This window comes from Gymnoscopelus microlampas (genome assembly GCF_963454915.1).
Source record: "Gymnoscopelus microlampas genome assembly, chromosome: 12".
Taxonomy (NCBI): Eukaryota; Metazoa; Chordata; class Actinopteri; order Myctophiformes; family Myctophidae; genus Gymnoscopelus; species Gymnoscopelus microlampas.
This window is the reverse complement of record NC_139949.1, coordinates 1,122,574-1,136,773: the sequence shown is the minus strand read 5'-3', so window position 1 is coordinate 1,136,773 and position 14,200 is coordinate 1,122,574. Positions and strand designations below refer to the sequence as shown.

Sequence of the window (14,200 nt, the reverse complement as noted above, 5' to 3'; positions counted from 1 at the left end):
CAGAATCAAACGTTTTATGGTAATTATTCACCAGGAGTCTGGATGGCTTGATTCCAGGCTTAAAATAATTTATTTAAGGGGCAGGCGCAGTAGGTAGCCTCACAGTTAGAAGGTCATGGGTTCGATTCCCGCCGGGGATGTTGTGGGCGCTGGGGGCGTGTTCTCTCCTCCGCTCCGAAGTAATTAAAGCGGGTCATGTTTGCATGTTTGGAATTGTAACAGCTGAAATCAATAATATATCAGTATTCTGATAAGTGAAGGTGGGGGCCGCATGTGGCCGCCAGTTGCCCATGTATGCTATAGGGTATAGTTTTTAATCTCCATTGAAGTCTGAAGTCACACAGACATGTGCAATAAAATACAATTCATTTGCTTCTGAACTTTTGTACACAATATAATTATCCAATCAGGAGAGAGAACTCATAGGATACAGGAAGAGAAATAAATGAGCATTGAAATGGAACACTATAACATGTAAGCTGATGAATGGGTTCCCTCTCCTGATTGGATACAATTGGTACCTGAAAATGTATTTTCTGTTTATTAGAATCATTCTCAGAATCTGAATCAATCTTTATTGTCACGTCACATCACATTTACAAGTAAGGTGGGTGAAACTCTTAGTTGTGCAGGATTGCAGTTAGAGAGTGTCATCATAAAAGAGAGAGGGGGGAGGCATAAAGTGCATAATATATGACTAATCGGCATAATAAATTAATGGAATGCCTCCTATGTGACTAAAGTGCATAATAAATATGTATGAGGGTATTTAAACAATTAATTAAAAAACACACTCACTCTCACACTTACTTATGCCAGTGTGTTAATGTTGGCACCCTGGGCCGTGCCTACGGTTGCCACTTGCCAACCCCTGCTCTAGAGACATGTCCCCTCAGCCAGCTGGCTCTGGAACTCTGTGTGGCACAGTGTGTATAACTGTTTGGTCTATACACATGGTCTATGTCTATATAACTCTATGGTCTATGATTTACAGATCTTTATAACTCTTATATACTGCCCTAAAGAAACACCTTCAGGAGGCTGCAATTCCAAACTGGTCCCTGTCAAAGGCTTAACCTGTAAGCTGATTGTATGCCGTTCTGTATAGTAGTGTATATCTGTGTCTCGTCATCATGATTTGTGTGCGTGGGGATCTCATTTTAAACAAGCTTAGTGCTTAATGAGTCTTCCAGTTTAGTAGACCTTGTATTGTGAATTGTACTTCACTTCAATGTACTGTTTCTCATGTCTTATAAAGTACATCAATCAATCAATCAATCAATCAATCAATCAATATGGCCTATGATTTCGAGATCTTTATAACTCTATGGTCTACACTAGGGCTACTCAACTTATGATGGCTCAGGGGCCACAAGCTAAGAAATATGGTCCTATTTTGGAAAAAAAAAGAAGTTTCGTAACGATGTAAAAATTAAGAAAACGGACAGAAAAAAGACACATTTCCTTCTATAAGGCCAAACCTTATTAAACAGATGAAATGATGAAGTTACAAAATGAGGTTTTATTCACAAAATGTGAAGAGTAAGTAAGTAGTTTATACTCAGCTGAAATTCGGCCGTATCCAGTGGTGGAAAAAGTACTCAAGTGTTTTACTTAAGTAAAAGTATCAATACTGCAATGTAGAAGTACTCATGAGTTACAAGTAAAAGTCTGGAATTCCACATTTACTTGAGTAAAAGTACAAAAGTATTGGTATCAAAATGCACCAAAAGTGAAAGTACTAAAATGTTTGAAAATGCGACAAGTTGTGAGCTTGTAGATCTGCTATTTTCAAATATCCTAGGTATGAAATAGGGTTAAAGCGGTTTATGTATGTTAATGTAATAATGTATATCTGCAAAGTAACTTGAATAAGTTTTCAAATAATTGTAGTGGAGTAAAAGTACAATATTTGCCTCAGAGATGTAGTGGAGTAGAAGTAAAAGTATAGACAATCGTAAATACTCCAGTAAAGTAAAAGTACCTCAAAATTGTACTTAAGTACAGTACTTGAGTAAATGCACTTAGTTACTTTACACCACTGGCCGTATCGTATCATAAGTTTAAAGTGTAGCCTAGTTGCTTCTTTTGGGCTTGTTTCCAATAGACTTGCATCCTTGTTTCTCTCTCAAAACCTGGCAACGCGCACGCTGGCGACGTCATGACGCAGCAGCACGCACGCCGGTGACCTCATGACGCAGCGTGACGTCGCCAGCCCAGCCACAACAACATGGCGGACCTGGCAGAGGAAACCTTGGTGGATCAAAGTTCTTCCTCTGTCCTCACAGAGATCTTCACCTCTCCTCTGAACCTCAGCCTGCTGGCCTTGTGTCTGTTCCTGCTCTACAAGGTCAGATTACTTTTAAACACTTTCATTAACATTTACTGGGAAAAAGTACTCACATTTTGTACTTACGTAAAAGTAGCCCAGAAACATGACTGTCATATCATGACAGTCATGGAACCACTGGTTCCTGGTTTGAGAATATTTTACACTTACAACCTTTACATCTACATAAACGTTCAGATTTCGAATATAAAGTGCTGACCCCACGGCCACGGATGTAACACGTTAAACGCCCGGGTCTAAGTACCCGTATCTTCGGTATTGTTCAATAAAAAGCATTTTGATCCGATCGGTGGCCATTTTCTCCGAATTTTCTCTATATGCGTTCAACTACGCGCTCTTATCGGTTTGGAGGTGTATTGCATTCTGATACAATGTACAAAATAAAAATGAAAAATGACTGCCGATCGGATTAAAAAGCTTTTTATTGAACAATACGGAAGATACGGGTACTTAGACCCATGCGTTTTAACTTTTTACATCCGTGGCCGTGGGGTCAGAACTTTATATTTGAAATGTGAACGTTTATGTAGAAGTACGGGTTGTAAATGTAAAACATTCTCAACAAGTGGTTCCGTGACGCTTGTGACAGACGATGAGCGTCATGTGAACAATGGCTAAAGTAGAAGTACTCTCTGTTACAAGTAAAAGTCCAGAATTCAAAATGTACTTGAGTTAAAAGTAGCCTACAAAAGTATTGGTATCAAAATGTACTTAAAGCAGTGGTTCTCAAACTTTTTTCATGTCAAGGACCCCCAAAATGATATGTATTTGGCTGCGGACCCCCATCTCAAAAATATTTTGTGCCAGGGATTTTTAAAAAATCTCATTTTTGAAAGTTACTACACCACTGGATTTGTATTTTACTTTTAATTAGTTTAATTAACATTTAATGTAAACAGTGTTGGATCAAAATTGAATATTTACTTCAGTTTTACTGGCCTTTATGTCTATATCTGTTCTTCTATAAGGTTCGTTTAGGTGTTTTTATGTTTATTAATTTCGTTTAGACTTTTAGTTTTCCATCTCAGTTGAGTTTTAATTAGTATAAAGTTGGTTTCCTTCTTTAGTTTAGTTTTTGTTAGTATTTAAAGTTGCCCTAAGTGATTACTATAGAGTGATTGTTCAGTAACTGTGAGAGTAATACTGAACATATTTTTAGTTGTCCTTATTTTTCATTTCTAAACTGTTTATATGATGTTCTGCATAGTAGTGTATATCTGTCTGTCATTTAATGTCACTATGAATTGAGTACAAAAGGAACCCAATTGAAACAAGCCATAGGCTTTCTTCAGCTTTTTAATCCTATTTAGTTGACCGTGTATTTGAACTGTACTTCCATGTGCCTTTTCTCTGCAAACTTCTAAATAAAGTATTCAATCAATCAGTCAATTCAATCTATCAAATCATTGCTGTAGACTAGAGTGTTTTTTCCAGTAGCAGGAGTCTCCCAATATTATAAAATAATATATTTTATAATGTGCACATCTTCAAAGGGGACCAGCCCTCAGGTCTACTAGATAGGGCTGTCACGATTACAAATTTAAGTTGACTGAAATTGTGTTTCTGTCTATGAAAATGAATGGAACATTATGAATGAAAATGACATTTCTGTTTGGCTTTTAGCTTTCGGAAACAGGAAGTTGCACAGGGCGGATATGACAAATAACACATATTTAATGACTTTATACTTAAAAATAAACATTAATAGTGGAAATAACCAATCTGTAACCTCAAAACGTGTCGCATCGCAACGTGTTTTGAGCTTATAGATCTGCTATTTCCACTATTTTTGATTAAAAAAAAAATGTATGGCATTTTTTAACATGGAATTGATTATGACGATTATGCAAAAATAATTGTGATTATGTAAAAATAATTGCGATTAGACGATGATGTAATAATAGGCTCTATGCACTGCAGCCATATTATCACTTCCTTCACAGGTGTTACCAATGATACTAATGAAGGCTCTGTTCCATTTAGTGTAGCACAGTGGTTTCCACGACCCCCATAACTCTGAGAGTGTACAAATGGAACCAAATGGACCCGTAAGGGTCCATTTGGTTCCATTTGTACACTCTCAAGGTTGTTACACACCGGGGCGATTTTTTCGTGCGAATAATGCGTTTTTTTTAAAAACCTTATAAAGTCAATGGCTCCGTACATGGAGCGAAAAAGCGAAGCGAAAAAGCGTCTTTTAATTATTTGGAACGAGTCCGAATTTTGCGTATATTCGCTATATTCGCCGGTATGTAAGGACCTTTAGAGTTACACACCTGTAAGGGGCCATTTGGAAGCCCATGAGGGTCCCTGGACCCCAACTGTAGACCCACTGGTGTAACAAGAGTGTTTCCAGTGAGCCAACATGCACAATATCAGCACCCTGACTCTGTTTGACCAGAATGGAACAGAGCCTTCATTAGTATCTTTGGTAACACCTGTGAATGTCTTCCTAATATGGCTGCTGTGAATAGAGCCTATTGTGACGGGCCTAGTCCTAGAAGGAGAACATTAATATAATATCATATATTTCATAATGTTCAGATCTTCAGAGGGGACCAGCCCTCGGGTCTGCTAGAAGGGGAGCAGGAGGCTCCTCTCCCCAGGATGAAGAAGAGAGATTTCTGCCTGGCTGACCTGCGTCCGTACGACGGAACCCAGAACCCTCGCATCCTCATGGCCGTCAACGGAAAGGTGTTTGACGTGACCCGGGGAAAGAAGTTCTACGGCCCAGGTACCATCCACAAGCACTGTCATTATCATAATGATGAACCTATTATCATATTAACCCATTAAGATCTGAGGCGATTATTAATTTTTTTTTCTAAATCCTAACAGTTTTTTGAAAAAAATAGCAGATCTACTAGCTCATAGCGCGGCACTCGGTGAAAAATCAATAGTGTTCCTGTTCCAATTTTGTCTGCTCATGTTTTGTTTCATCACTTCAGATGTCACTTGTTTATCCTGTATTGTGTATGAGTTCTATCTCCTGATTGGATGAAATTGTCATCCTGACCTGAAAAAAGTATTTTCTGTTTACTAAAGATCTGGAGAGACGGGGAGACCCATGTTACCTAACAAACACTCTATAGCAGGGGTCAGCAAGCGAGGCCAAATCCTCTCTAAGCCAATAGATGGTGGGACAGAACATTATCAATGATTAATTTAACTGGAACATGCCACAAACAACCTCATGTACATTAGTAACTATATTGTTATAGTTAATACATAGATGTGTGTGTGTGTGTGTGTGTGTGTGTGTGTGTGTGTGTGTGTGTGTGTGTGTGTGTGTGTGTGTGTGTGTGTGTGTGTGTGTGTGTGTGTGTGTGTGTGTGTGTGTGTGTGTGCGTGCGTGCGTGCGTGCGTGCGTGCGTGCGTGCGCGCGCGCGCGTGCGTGCGTGGTATAACTACTGATAGAAATGTGTCTAATTAAATGTTACAGGTACAGGCCCCCTTGAATGAGGCACTTTGACCAGTGGTTCTCAAACTATTTTGTCCCAAGGACCCCCAAAATGATATCTGTTTGGCTGCGGACCCCCATCTGAAAATGTTTTGTGCACGAAGTGAAGATTTGTGTTTTTAAAAAAAATTCAAGATTTTTCAAAAATGTTCAAAAATAGCAGATGTACAAGCTTGTAGATCTGCTATTTTTGAATTGCCAACGTATACATGGATAAAGTGGTTGAAGTGAGTGTGATACTATGTTAACTACTTTTGCTGGGGACCCCCTGGAACCCCCCCAAGGACCCCTGGGGTTCCCCGGCCCGGACCCCACTTTGAGAACCACTGACTTGGAGGTTCTTATTTAGTTCATTTTATCTGGAGAAAGAAGGTCATCCTCCTTTTTGAACTAGAACTCTTTCATGTTTCAAGGTCTCCTCTTTAACCCATTGAAGCCGGGAACACATCTCTGTCATTTTAAGATTTCTTTGGCTATTCAAAAATAGCGCGGGCTTGTAGAGCTGCAATTGTTTTTGAAAAATCATGAACATTTGTGCAAATCTTTCAATATATATGTTTTTTTTTAAAGCAAATATTTTTAACTCAAATCTTTGCTTCTGGGGATTCTACAAAATGTCTTCAACAGATTAAAAAAACAAACATATGTTGCTATAATCAATGGTTCTCAAACTTTATTCATGTCAAGGACCACCAAAATGATATGCATTTGGCCGTGGACCCCCATCTCAAAATATTTTGTTCCAGGGACCCCCAGAAGTTGTAACATGAGTTAAAAATGTTCACTCAAAAATCTATATTCAAAGGTTTGCACACATTTTCATGATTTTTCAAAAATAGATCTGCTCTTTTTGAATAGTCAAAGAAATCTAAAAAATGACACAGATGCGTTCCCGGTCTTAAAGGGTTAAAACATATATAAACAGTGTGTTGGTTGAAGGCATGTGAAACACAGTTTTTGTTTTCTTTTTCAATGTGAAGGTCTTTCATACAAAAGTCTAAAGCAGGGGTTCTTCAACAGGGGGTCCGGGACCCTTAGGGGGTCCTCAGAATTACTACAGGGGTTATGTAGTAATGCATATACAGTACTTTTGGAAGTCCTTGACATGAAAAGGTTTTGAGCACCACTGCTATAGCAACATACGTTTTTCAGAAAACTGTTAGGATTTAGAAGACATTTGTAGAATGGGCCTCAAGGTCTTAACGCATTAAGACCTGGGACGCATCTGTGTCATCTTTAGATTTGAGCTAAAAAAGCATTATTTTACACTTTGGCTATTCAAAAATAGCAGATATACAAGCTCATAGCGCGGCACCGATAGATCTGCTATTTTTGAAAATTTGAGAAAATGTGTGTAAATCTGTGAATATATGTATTATTTTAAAGAGAACATTTTTAACTCAAATCTTTGCTTCTGGGGGGTCCCTGGAACCAAATATTTTGAGATGGGGGTCAGCCGCCAAATACATATATATTTTGGGGGTCCTTGACAATTATGAACATGTTTGAGAACCACTGATATAGCAACATAATTTATTTAGAAAACTGTTTGGATTTAGTAGACATTTGTAGAATCGGCTTCAGGTCTTAATGGGTGAAAGGGACGGTTCACCCCCAAAAGCCTTGAATTCATGGAGACTTTATTTTTTTGTCACTTTCCTGAGCCAATAATTTGATGACCGGAGAGGAGACTCAAAGAGTCTCCATTGAGTCAGACTATCAAAGCAAGGCTTCATGGAGTGTGTAATTGATAGAAAATAAGTCATTCTTTGGGTGAACTACTCCTTTAATGGGTTGATCCTGTACATTAATACATAGTGTGTCTCTCTAGCGGTGAATGCTGTGTGTATCAGACCACAGTGACGGGTAAAGTCCAGACAGAAGCAGCAGAAACCAGAACCAGCTGGTTCGTTATCAAACATGAGGCAGAAAACCATTCCTAACATTCTTCTGTGGAACCACACCCTTCTGGTCCAATAAACTGCAAGACTTTGAAGACAAACTATTTACTATTTAGACATTTAACAGCCGCTCTATTATTATTTTTTATTATTTATTATTATTATTTTATCTATTATATCGTCTCTGTCGGGTGGGAAACCCAGTGGTGGAAAAACATCTTTTACTTACCTCAATACCACAATGTAAAAGTACTCTGTCACAAGTAAAAGACGCGTTGTGAGCTTGTAGATCGGCTATTTTCAAACAGACTATGTATAAAATAGGGCTGAAGTGTTTAATGTGTGTTTTATAATATAATAATCTATATCTGCTCCAGTAAAGTAAAAAATACCTCACAATTATACTTAAGTACGGTACTTGAGTAAATGTACTTAGTTACTTTCCACCACTGGGGAAACCTCATATGTCCAAAACAGTTACTTTTCAGGATTTAAATTCAAAAGCATCAAACGTAGCAGATCTACAAGCTCGAAACACGTCGCTTCGCGCCGCGTTTCGAGCTTGTAGATCTGCTACGTTTGATGCTTTTGTGTGACGCTGTAGTATGATCAAGTAGGGTGTTAATTTACGAACAAACACAAAAAAGTTGAAATATGGAGATAAGATGTTTCTGCCCGACAGCAACGACATGTTTATCACACACTCTTATCACATGTGACTTTTAAACTGTAAGATCAGAGGAAACATCATGAACTCTAGACAACAAGGTAAATGGTTTTGTACCTTGCTGTGCTAAGACAACTTTTACATTCTACAAATAAATTAGGATAGCAGGTAAACAATGAAATCTATGAAAACGTTTAATTTGGAACACTATTTTATTCAATATATTATGTAGTGGGTTCATCCCTGCTTCATCTCTCTCTCAGCTCTCAGGAGTCCTTGGCCTGAAAAAGCTTGGAGACCTCTAGACTCTATCTATGGCAAGGGTTCCTAAACTTTTCAGGCCACGACCCCCCACAAAATAATCATATCTAAACTGAGGTCCCCTCAAAATAATCATATTTGAACTGGGGACCCCCCAACCTGAAAAGCACTTCCACTGCACGGCATTGTGAGCTTGTAGATCGGTTTTACTCTTATGGATATGAACCATCAACTGACGGTGAGAAAACGCTAATGTTACTTCCGACGAATTAGTTACATTTTCGCCAGAAACAGACTGTTTCAAATATGAGTGACTGACTATCATAAACTATACAGAACCTCCTCCCTGACAATATCGCCAGGACAGTTTGTTTATTTTTGGACCACAATTCTTATATGAGACGATTCTAAGATGACCCAATGTTATTCTCCATAGAGAAATTACTTTACGAACCAGGGGATGGACTAGTGACGTCAGGACTTCTGTACTGTACTATAAATGTGCAGATACCCTGTATACACTTATACTGTATGTTGCTTTGTTTACTGTTGAGTGAGAACATTGCACATTAAGCTAATCATCTGGGGACCCCCTAAAATAATTTGCCCAGTTTGGGAACACTTGCTCTGGCTACTCTGTGTGTGTGTGTGTGTGTGTGTGTGTGTGTGTGTGTGTGTGTGTGTGTGTGTGTGTGTGTGTGTGTGTGTGTGTGTGTGTGTGTGTGTGTGTGTGTGTGTGTGTGTGTGTGTGTGTGTGTGTGTGTGTGTGTGTGTGTTCGTGTTCATAATGAGTGTCTACAGTATGTGTGTGTGTATTTATGTTCATAATGAGTGTGTGTGTGTCGCAGTGCGGTTACGTGTGTATACAGTATGTTTATAATGAGTGTCTATGCGTGTGTGTGTTACAGATGGTCCGTACGGGGTCTTCGCAGGGCGGGACGCCTCCAGGGGTCTGGCCACGTTCTGTCTGGAGCAGGAGGCACTGACGGACGCGCACGATGACCTGTCTGACCTCAACACCATGCAGCAAGACAGTCTGACCGAATGGGAGACGCAGTTCACCCGTACGTCTGTCTGCCTGCTTGTCTCTCTGTCTCTGTCTGCCTGCCTGTCTGTCTGTCTGTCTGTCTGTCTAGTTGTAACATACACTGTTAACCAGACAGTGGGTCGCGGACCAATTTCTATGGGTCGCGAGTAAATACCCTTTATTATTATTTCAAAAGTTTTTCAAAGAATTTCCCAAAAATGCTAAATATTTAAAAACAACTTCAAATGTTTCTTTTCAAAAGAATTCCATAAAAATAAAAATAAATCCATTAATTGGAGTGGGAAAAATATCTTGTAAGAATTTGTGAAAATAGCCCATCTACAAGCTCACAACACGTCGCATCGCGACGTGTTGTGAGCTTGTAGATCGGCTATTTTCACTAGTATGGGTCCCGGGGAGACATCAAATTTCTCTAAAAGTTTTGAGAACCACCGACATCCAACACCATAACACTGTCACAACGTCCTGCAGTCATTTCCTCTTCTGCAACGTGTTTGCAAAGTGTTGAAAGATGCAAACAGTGAAATCCTGACCCCATCCTGATGAAAACACACTGTGCTACATGATTATGAAGCTGTTTTATAAAGTCCCATCAGGTTTCATTTAGCCTTTACAACTCTCTTCACTTCAGCTTTTGCTGGCTTATAGTCATAGTAGTGGACAATGACAAAGTATATTTACTTGAGTACTGTACTTATAAGAACATTTATATACTTTAAGTACACTTATATACTATATAGTATAGTGGCTAACAGGAAGAGTGGGCACTAAGGAAGAGTGGGCACCTCGATGTAAAATTGGCTATTTGGTCCAAAATGAAAAAACTAAATATTTGGAAACTGATCTTAAAGGGCTAGTTCATCCAAAAAAAAAATCTATGGATTAGTCACCCCATGGAGACTTGAATTCATGGATATTTTGTAGTTTTTGTCTCATTCCTAAGCCAATTAATTTGATGACCAGCGGACCGGTAGGCAGCGGTTCCGGTAGGAGAAAAAAAAGGAGACTCTTTGTGTGTCCTACCGGAACCGCTGCCGGTCATCAAATTATTGGCCGGGGAATTGAACTTCGACCGCCCAATCTCAGGGCGTACACTCTAACCACAAGGCCAGAGAGATGCTCTTCAGCATACCTCGGTTGTAACCAGTTGTTATTTGAGTTAACTGTTGCCTTTCTATCAGCTCCAACCAGTCTGGCCATTCTCCTCCTGGCGTCAGATTATTATTATTTTTTTTTTAAAGATATTTTTTGGGGCTTTTTCTGCCTTTATTGATAGGATAGTAGGCTGACAGGAAATGGGGAGAGAGATGGGGGGATGACATACAGCAAAGGTCGTCGGGATCGGGAGTAGGCCAGAGGACGCCCCATGGCATCAGATTTTTTACTAAAATCTTTGCTTCTGGGGATTCTACAAATGTCTTCTTAATCCCAACTTATTATTAAGGCGTTCCCGGATTGAATGAGTTATAGTGATTTATAAAAGGTTTGTGTGTGTGTGTGTGTGTGTGTGTGGTTTTAAAGTGATTTAAAAAAGCTTCACATAACAAGGATGAAAAGGAGTGAATGTAATGATAATATATTATAATATATAATAGAGTGAATATTATTGTAAACTAGACGTGATTATTGAGTATTTATTAACTTGGAAGCAATGGAACTTGTTCACAACATGAATTATGTGCGTCAATGTATTTCTTAACTTTGTGCCTCTTTGTGCCACAGAGAAGTACGACTACGTGGGCAAACTGCTGAAGCCAGGAGAGGAGCCCACGGAATACACCGACGACGAAGACCTGAAGGAGAGCAAGAAGGAGGAGGAGAAGAAGACGGAGTAGAAACACCACCCCAGCACACACACACACACACACACACACACACACACACACACACACACACACACACACACACACACACACACACACACACACATCCACACGCCTTAATCCGATACCTGTTAATGCCTTTGTGTGTGTGTGTGTGTGTTGACCATGTTATTCCATTTGTCTTCAACAACAACCAGCAGCCAGTAGTTGTGTAGTTTTGTGTAGTCGTGTACTTCACAGTGGACCAGCTGGTGTCTATAAAGTTTGATTTCTGCTCCATCTCGCGCCGAGAACAGAGAATAGCTAAGCATGTGGATAGGCAGTTTTCGGCGCAAGACACGTCAGAGCATAAATCTGGCTTTATAGAGGGAGAGCAAGCCCTTATCAGACCATGATGTCACTATGACATCACACACACACACACACACACACACACACACACACACACACACACACACACACACACACACACACACACACACACACACACACACACACACACACACAATGTCACAGTGACATCTCACAGACGGGCGCAGGCAGGCTGTTTGGAATCGCCTACATGCCTTCTGGGAGGCTGGTCATTCTCTGCCTTTTGAATTTCAAGGACCCCCACCCAGTGTGCTATGTATTCCACCAGTGGTTCTCAAACTGTCCCCAGATGATTTGTTTCATGTGCAACACTCAGCAGTAAACATACATTATACAACAGGTAGTTCCGACCAAGCAATCTGATTGGTTGAAATAGCTTTCTAGCCGTGCTTCAAACCAGCATCATAGCACGGGCCTAATCACATTAATAAATCACTCCGCAGTGCAGTCCAGTCCGCACCTGATTAGACCATTATATGGCACAGCTGTGCTGTGAAGTCACTCTGTCCCACGGTAGGAAAACAAACAGACAGTAGCCTGACCCACCGCCGCCACCGGAGAACAAACAGCTATGCAAAATGGACTATGTTGTTAATTTGGTGGATTTACGGTTGATCAATGGTTAGAAGGTTATAAATATCCTCCTGTGTAAAGTAAAATGACTCCCATTTCGTTAACAGTCCAGTAGGCTATATGCTCCGTCGTACGACCGTGTCACGCGGCCAAAATAGCCGATCTACAAGTTCACAACGCGTCGCCATCGCGACGCGTTGTCAGCTTGTAGATCAGTTATTTTGGCCGCGTGACACGGTCGTACGACGGAGCATCGCGACGCGTTGTCAGCTTGTAGACCGTGTCACGCGGCCAAAATAGCCGATCTACAAGTTCACAACGCGTCGCCATCGCGACGCGTTGTCAGCTTGTAGATCAGTTATTTTGGCCGCGTGACACGGTCGTACGACGGAGCATATAGCCTACTGGAATTCATTCCACTGCGCAAGCATTGATAGCTCAGCTGTGTTGATGAGACGGTGCCTCAAACTCAAAGCACTGCTACAGGGACTATTTAATGTCTCTCAGTCAAAAACTCTTCTCTTTACAGGGAAACGGACAATAGCGAAACATTTTTATTATTAATTGCCCCACAATATGAATACATTTGGATGTGTTTTGTTGGTAACTGTTGTATAATCGCAATATTACACTCGAGGGTGTGCTTTACCTTACATTATTGGCACTTCAGTGATGCTGGCGGAACTCGGCTGGCGCCTCGTTCCTGACCGCATCACTGTCGTGCCAATAATGACGGTAAAGCACACCCTCTCGTGTAATATTGCTTAAGTATAAGTGTATACAGGGTATCTGCACATTTGACAATTTAAGGACTTTTAAGACCTTTTTAAAAGAGAACCGAAGTCTTGACGTAATTTACGCATTCTAACTGGATCACCTGGGTTTCCCCCCCCCCATTCTCAATTCCCATAGATGTGTTTAATATCACGTCATATAAGAACTGTGTTCCAAAAATAAACAAATAATCCTGGTGGTTTGACTCATATGGATATGAAGCATCAGCTGACGGCGAGAAAATGTTAATGCCGACAAATTAATTAAATGTTCACCAGAAACAGACTGTATCAAATATGAGTGACTGACTATCATAAACGATACAGAGCCTCCTCCCTGACAATATCGCAGAGACAGTTTGTTTATTTTTGGACCACAAAAAAAGATGATCCAATGTTATTTTCCATAGAGAAAATACTTCCGTGAGCCAGGGGATGAACGTGTGACGTCAGGACTTGGGTAACTCTATACCTCTAAAGAAACAAAACAGAAAAATAAGACTGCGAGGCGTTGTGAGCTTGTAGATATTTTCACAATATTTATCTGTGGAACCAAGTGAAACTTTAAATGTAATGCCTCAACTCCTGCAATAGGCTCTATGCACAGCAGCCATATTATCACTTCCTTCACAGGTGTTACCAATGATACTAATGAAGGCTCTGTTCCATTTAGTCTAGCACAGTGGTTTCCACGGCCCCCATAACTCTGAGAGTGTACAAATGGAACCCAATGGACTCGTACGGGTCCATTTGGTTCCATTTGTACACTCTCAGGGTTACACACCTGTAAGGGGGCATTTGGAAGCCCATGAGGGTCCCTTGACCCCAACTGTAGACCCACTGGTGTAACAGAGTGTTTCCAGTGGGCCAACATGCACAATATCAGCACCCTGACTCTGTTTGACCAGAATGGAACAGAGCCTTCATTAGTATCATTGGTAACACCTGTGAATGTCTTCATAATATGGCTGC

At 40.3% G+C, this 14,200-nt stretch overlaps 1 protein-coding gene across 1 annotated transcript; it reads left to right on the top strand.

The window, feature by feature from the left end:
- Nucleotides 1-2,215: 2,215 nt before the first annotated feature.
- pgrmc1 (progesterone receptor membrane component 1) lies at nucleotides 2,216-12,520 on the top strand. The gene is made up of 4 exons (XM_084074705.1): nucleotides 2,216-2,350; nucleotides 4,895-5,084; nucleotides 9,548-9,703; nucleotides 11,410-12,520. The coding sequence occupies exons 1-4, from the start codon at nucleotides 2,231-2,233 to the stop codon at nucleotides 11,520-11,522; spliced, it is 579 nt and encodes a 192-aa protein (XP_083930831.1). The 5' UTR covers nucleotides 2,216-2,230; the 3' UTR covers nucleotides 11,523-12,520.
- The last annotated feature ends 1,680 nt before the right edge of the window (nucleotides 12,521-14,200 follow it).

Bases quoted from the DNA above. Each gene is read 5' to 3' on its own strand.
- pgrmc1 (XM_084074705.1), top strand. From the start codon at position 2,231: ATGGCGGACCTGGCAGAGGAAACCTTGGTGGATCAAAGTTCTTCCTCT. The intron at 2,351-4,894 runs GTCAGATTACTT...CATAATGTTCAG, and splicing joins GTCTGTTCCTGCTCTACAAG to ATCTTCAGAGGGGACCAGCC. The intron at 5,085-9,547 runs GTACCATCCACA...TGTGTGTTACAG, and splicing joins AAAGAAGTTCTACGGCCCAG to ATGGTCCGTACGGGGTCTTC.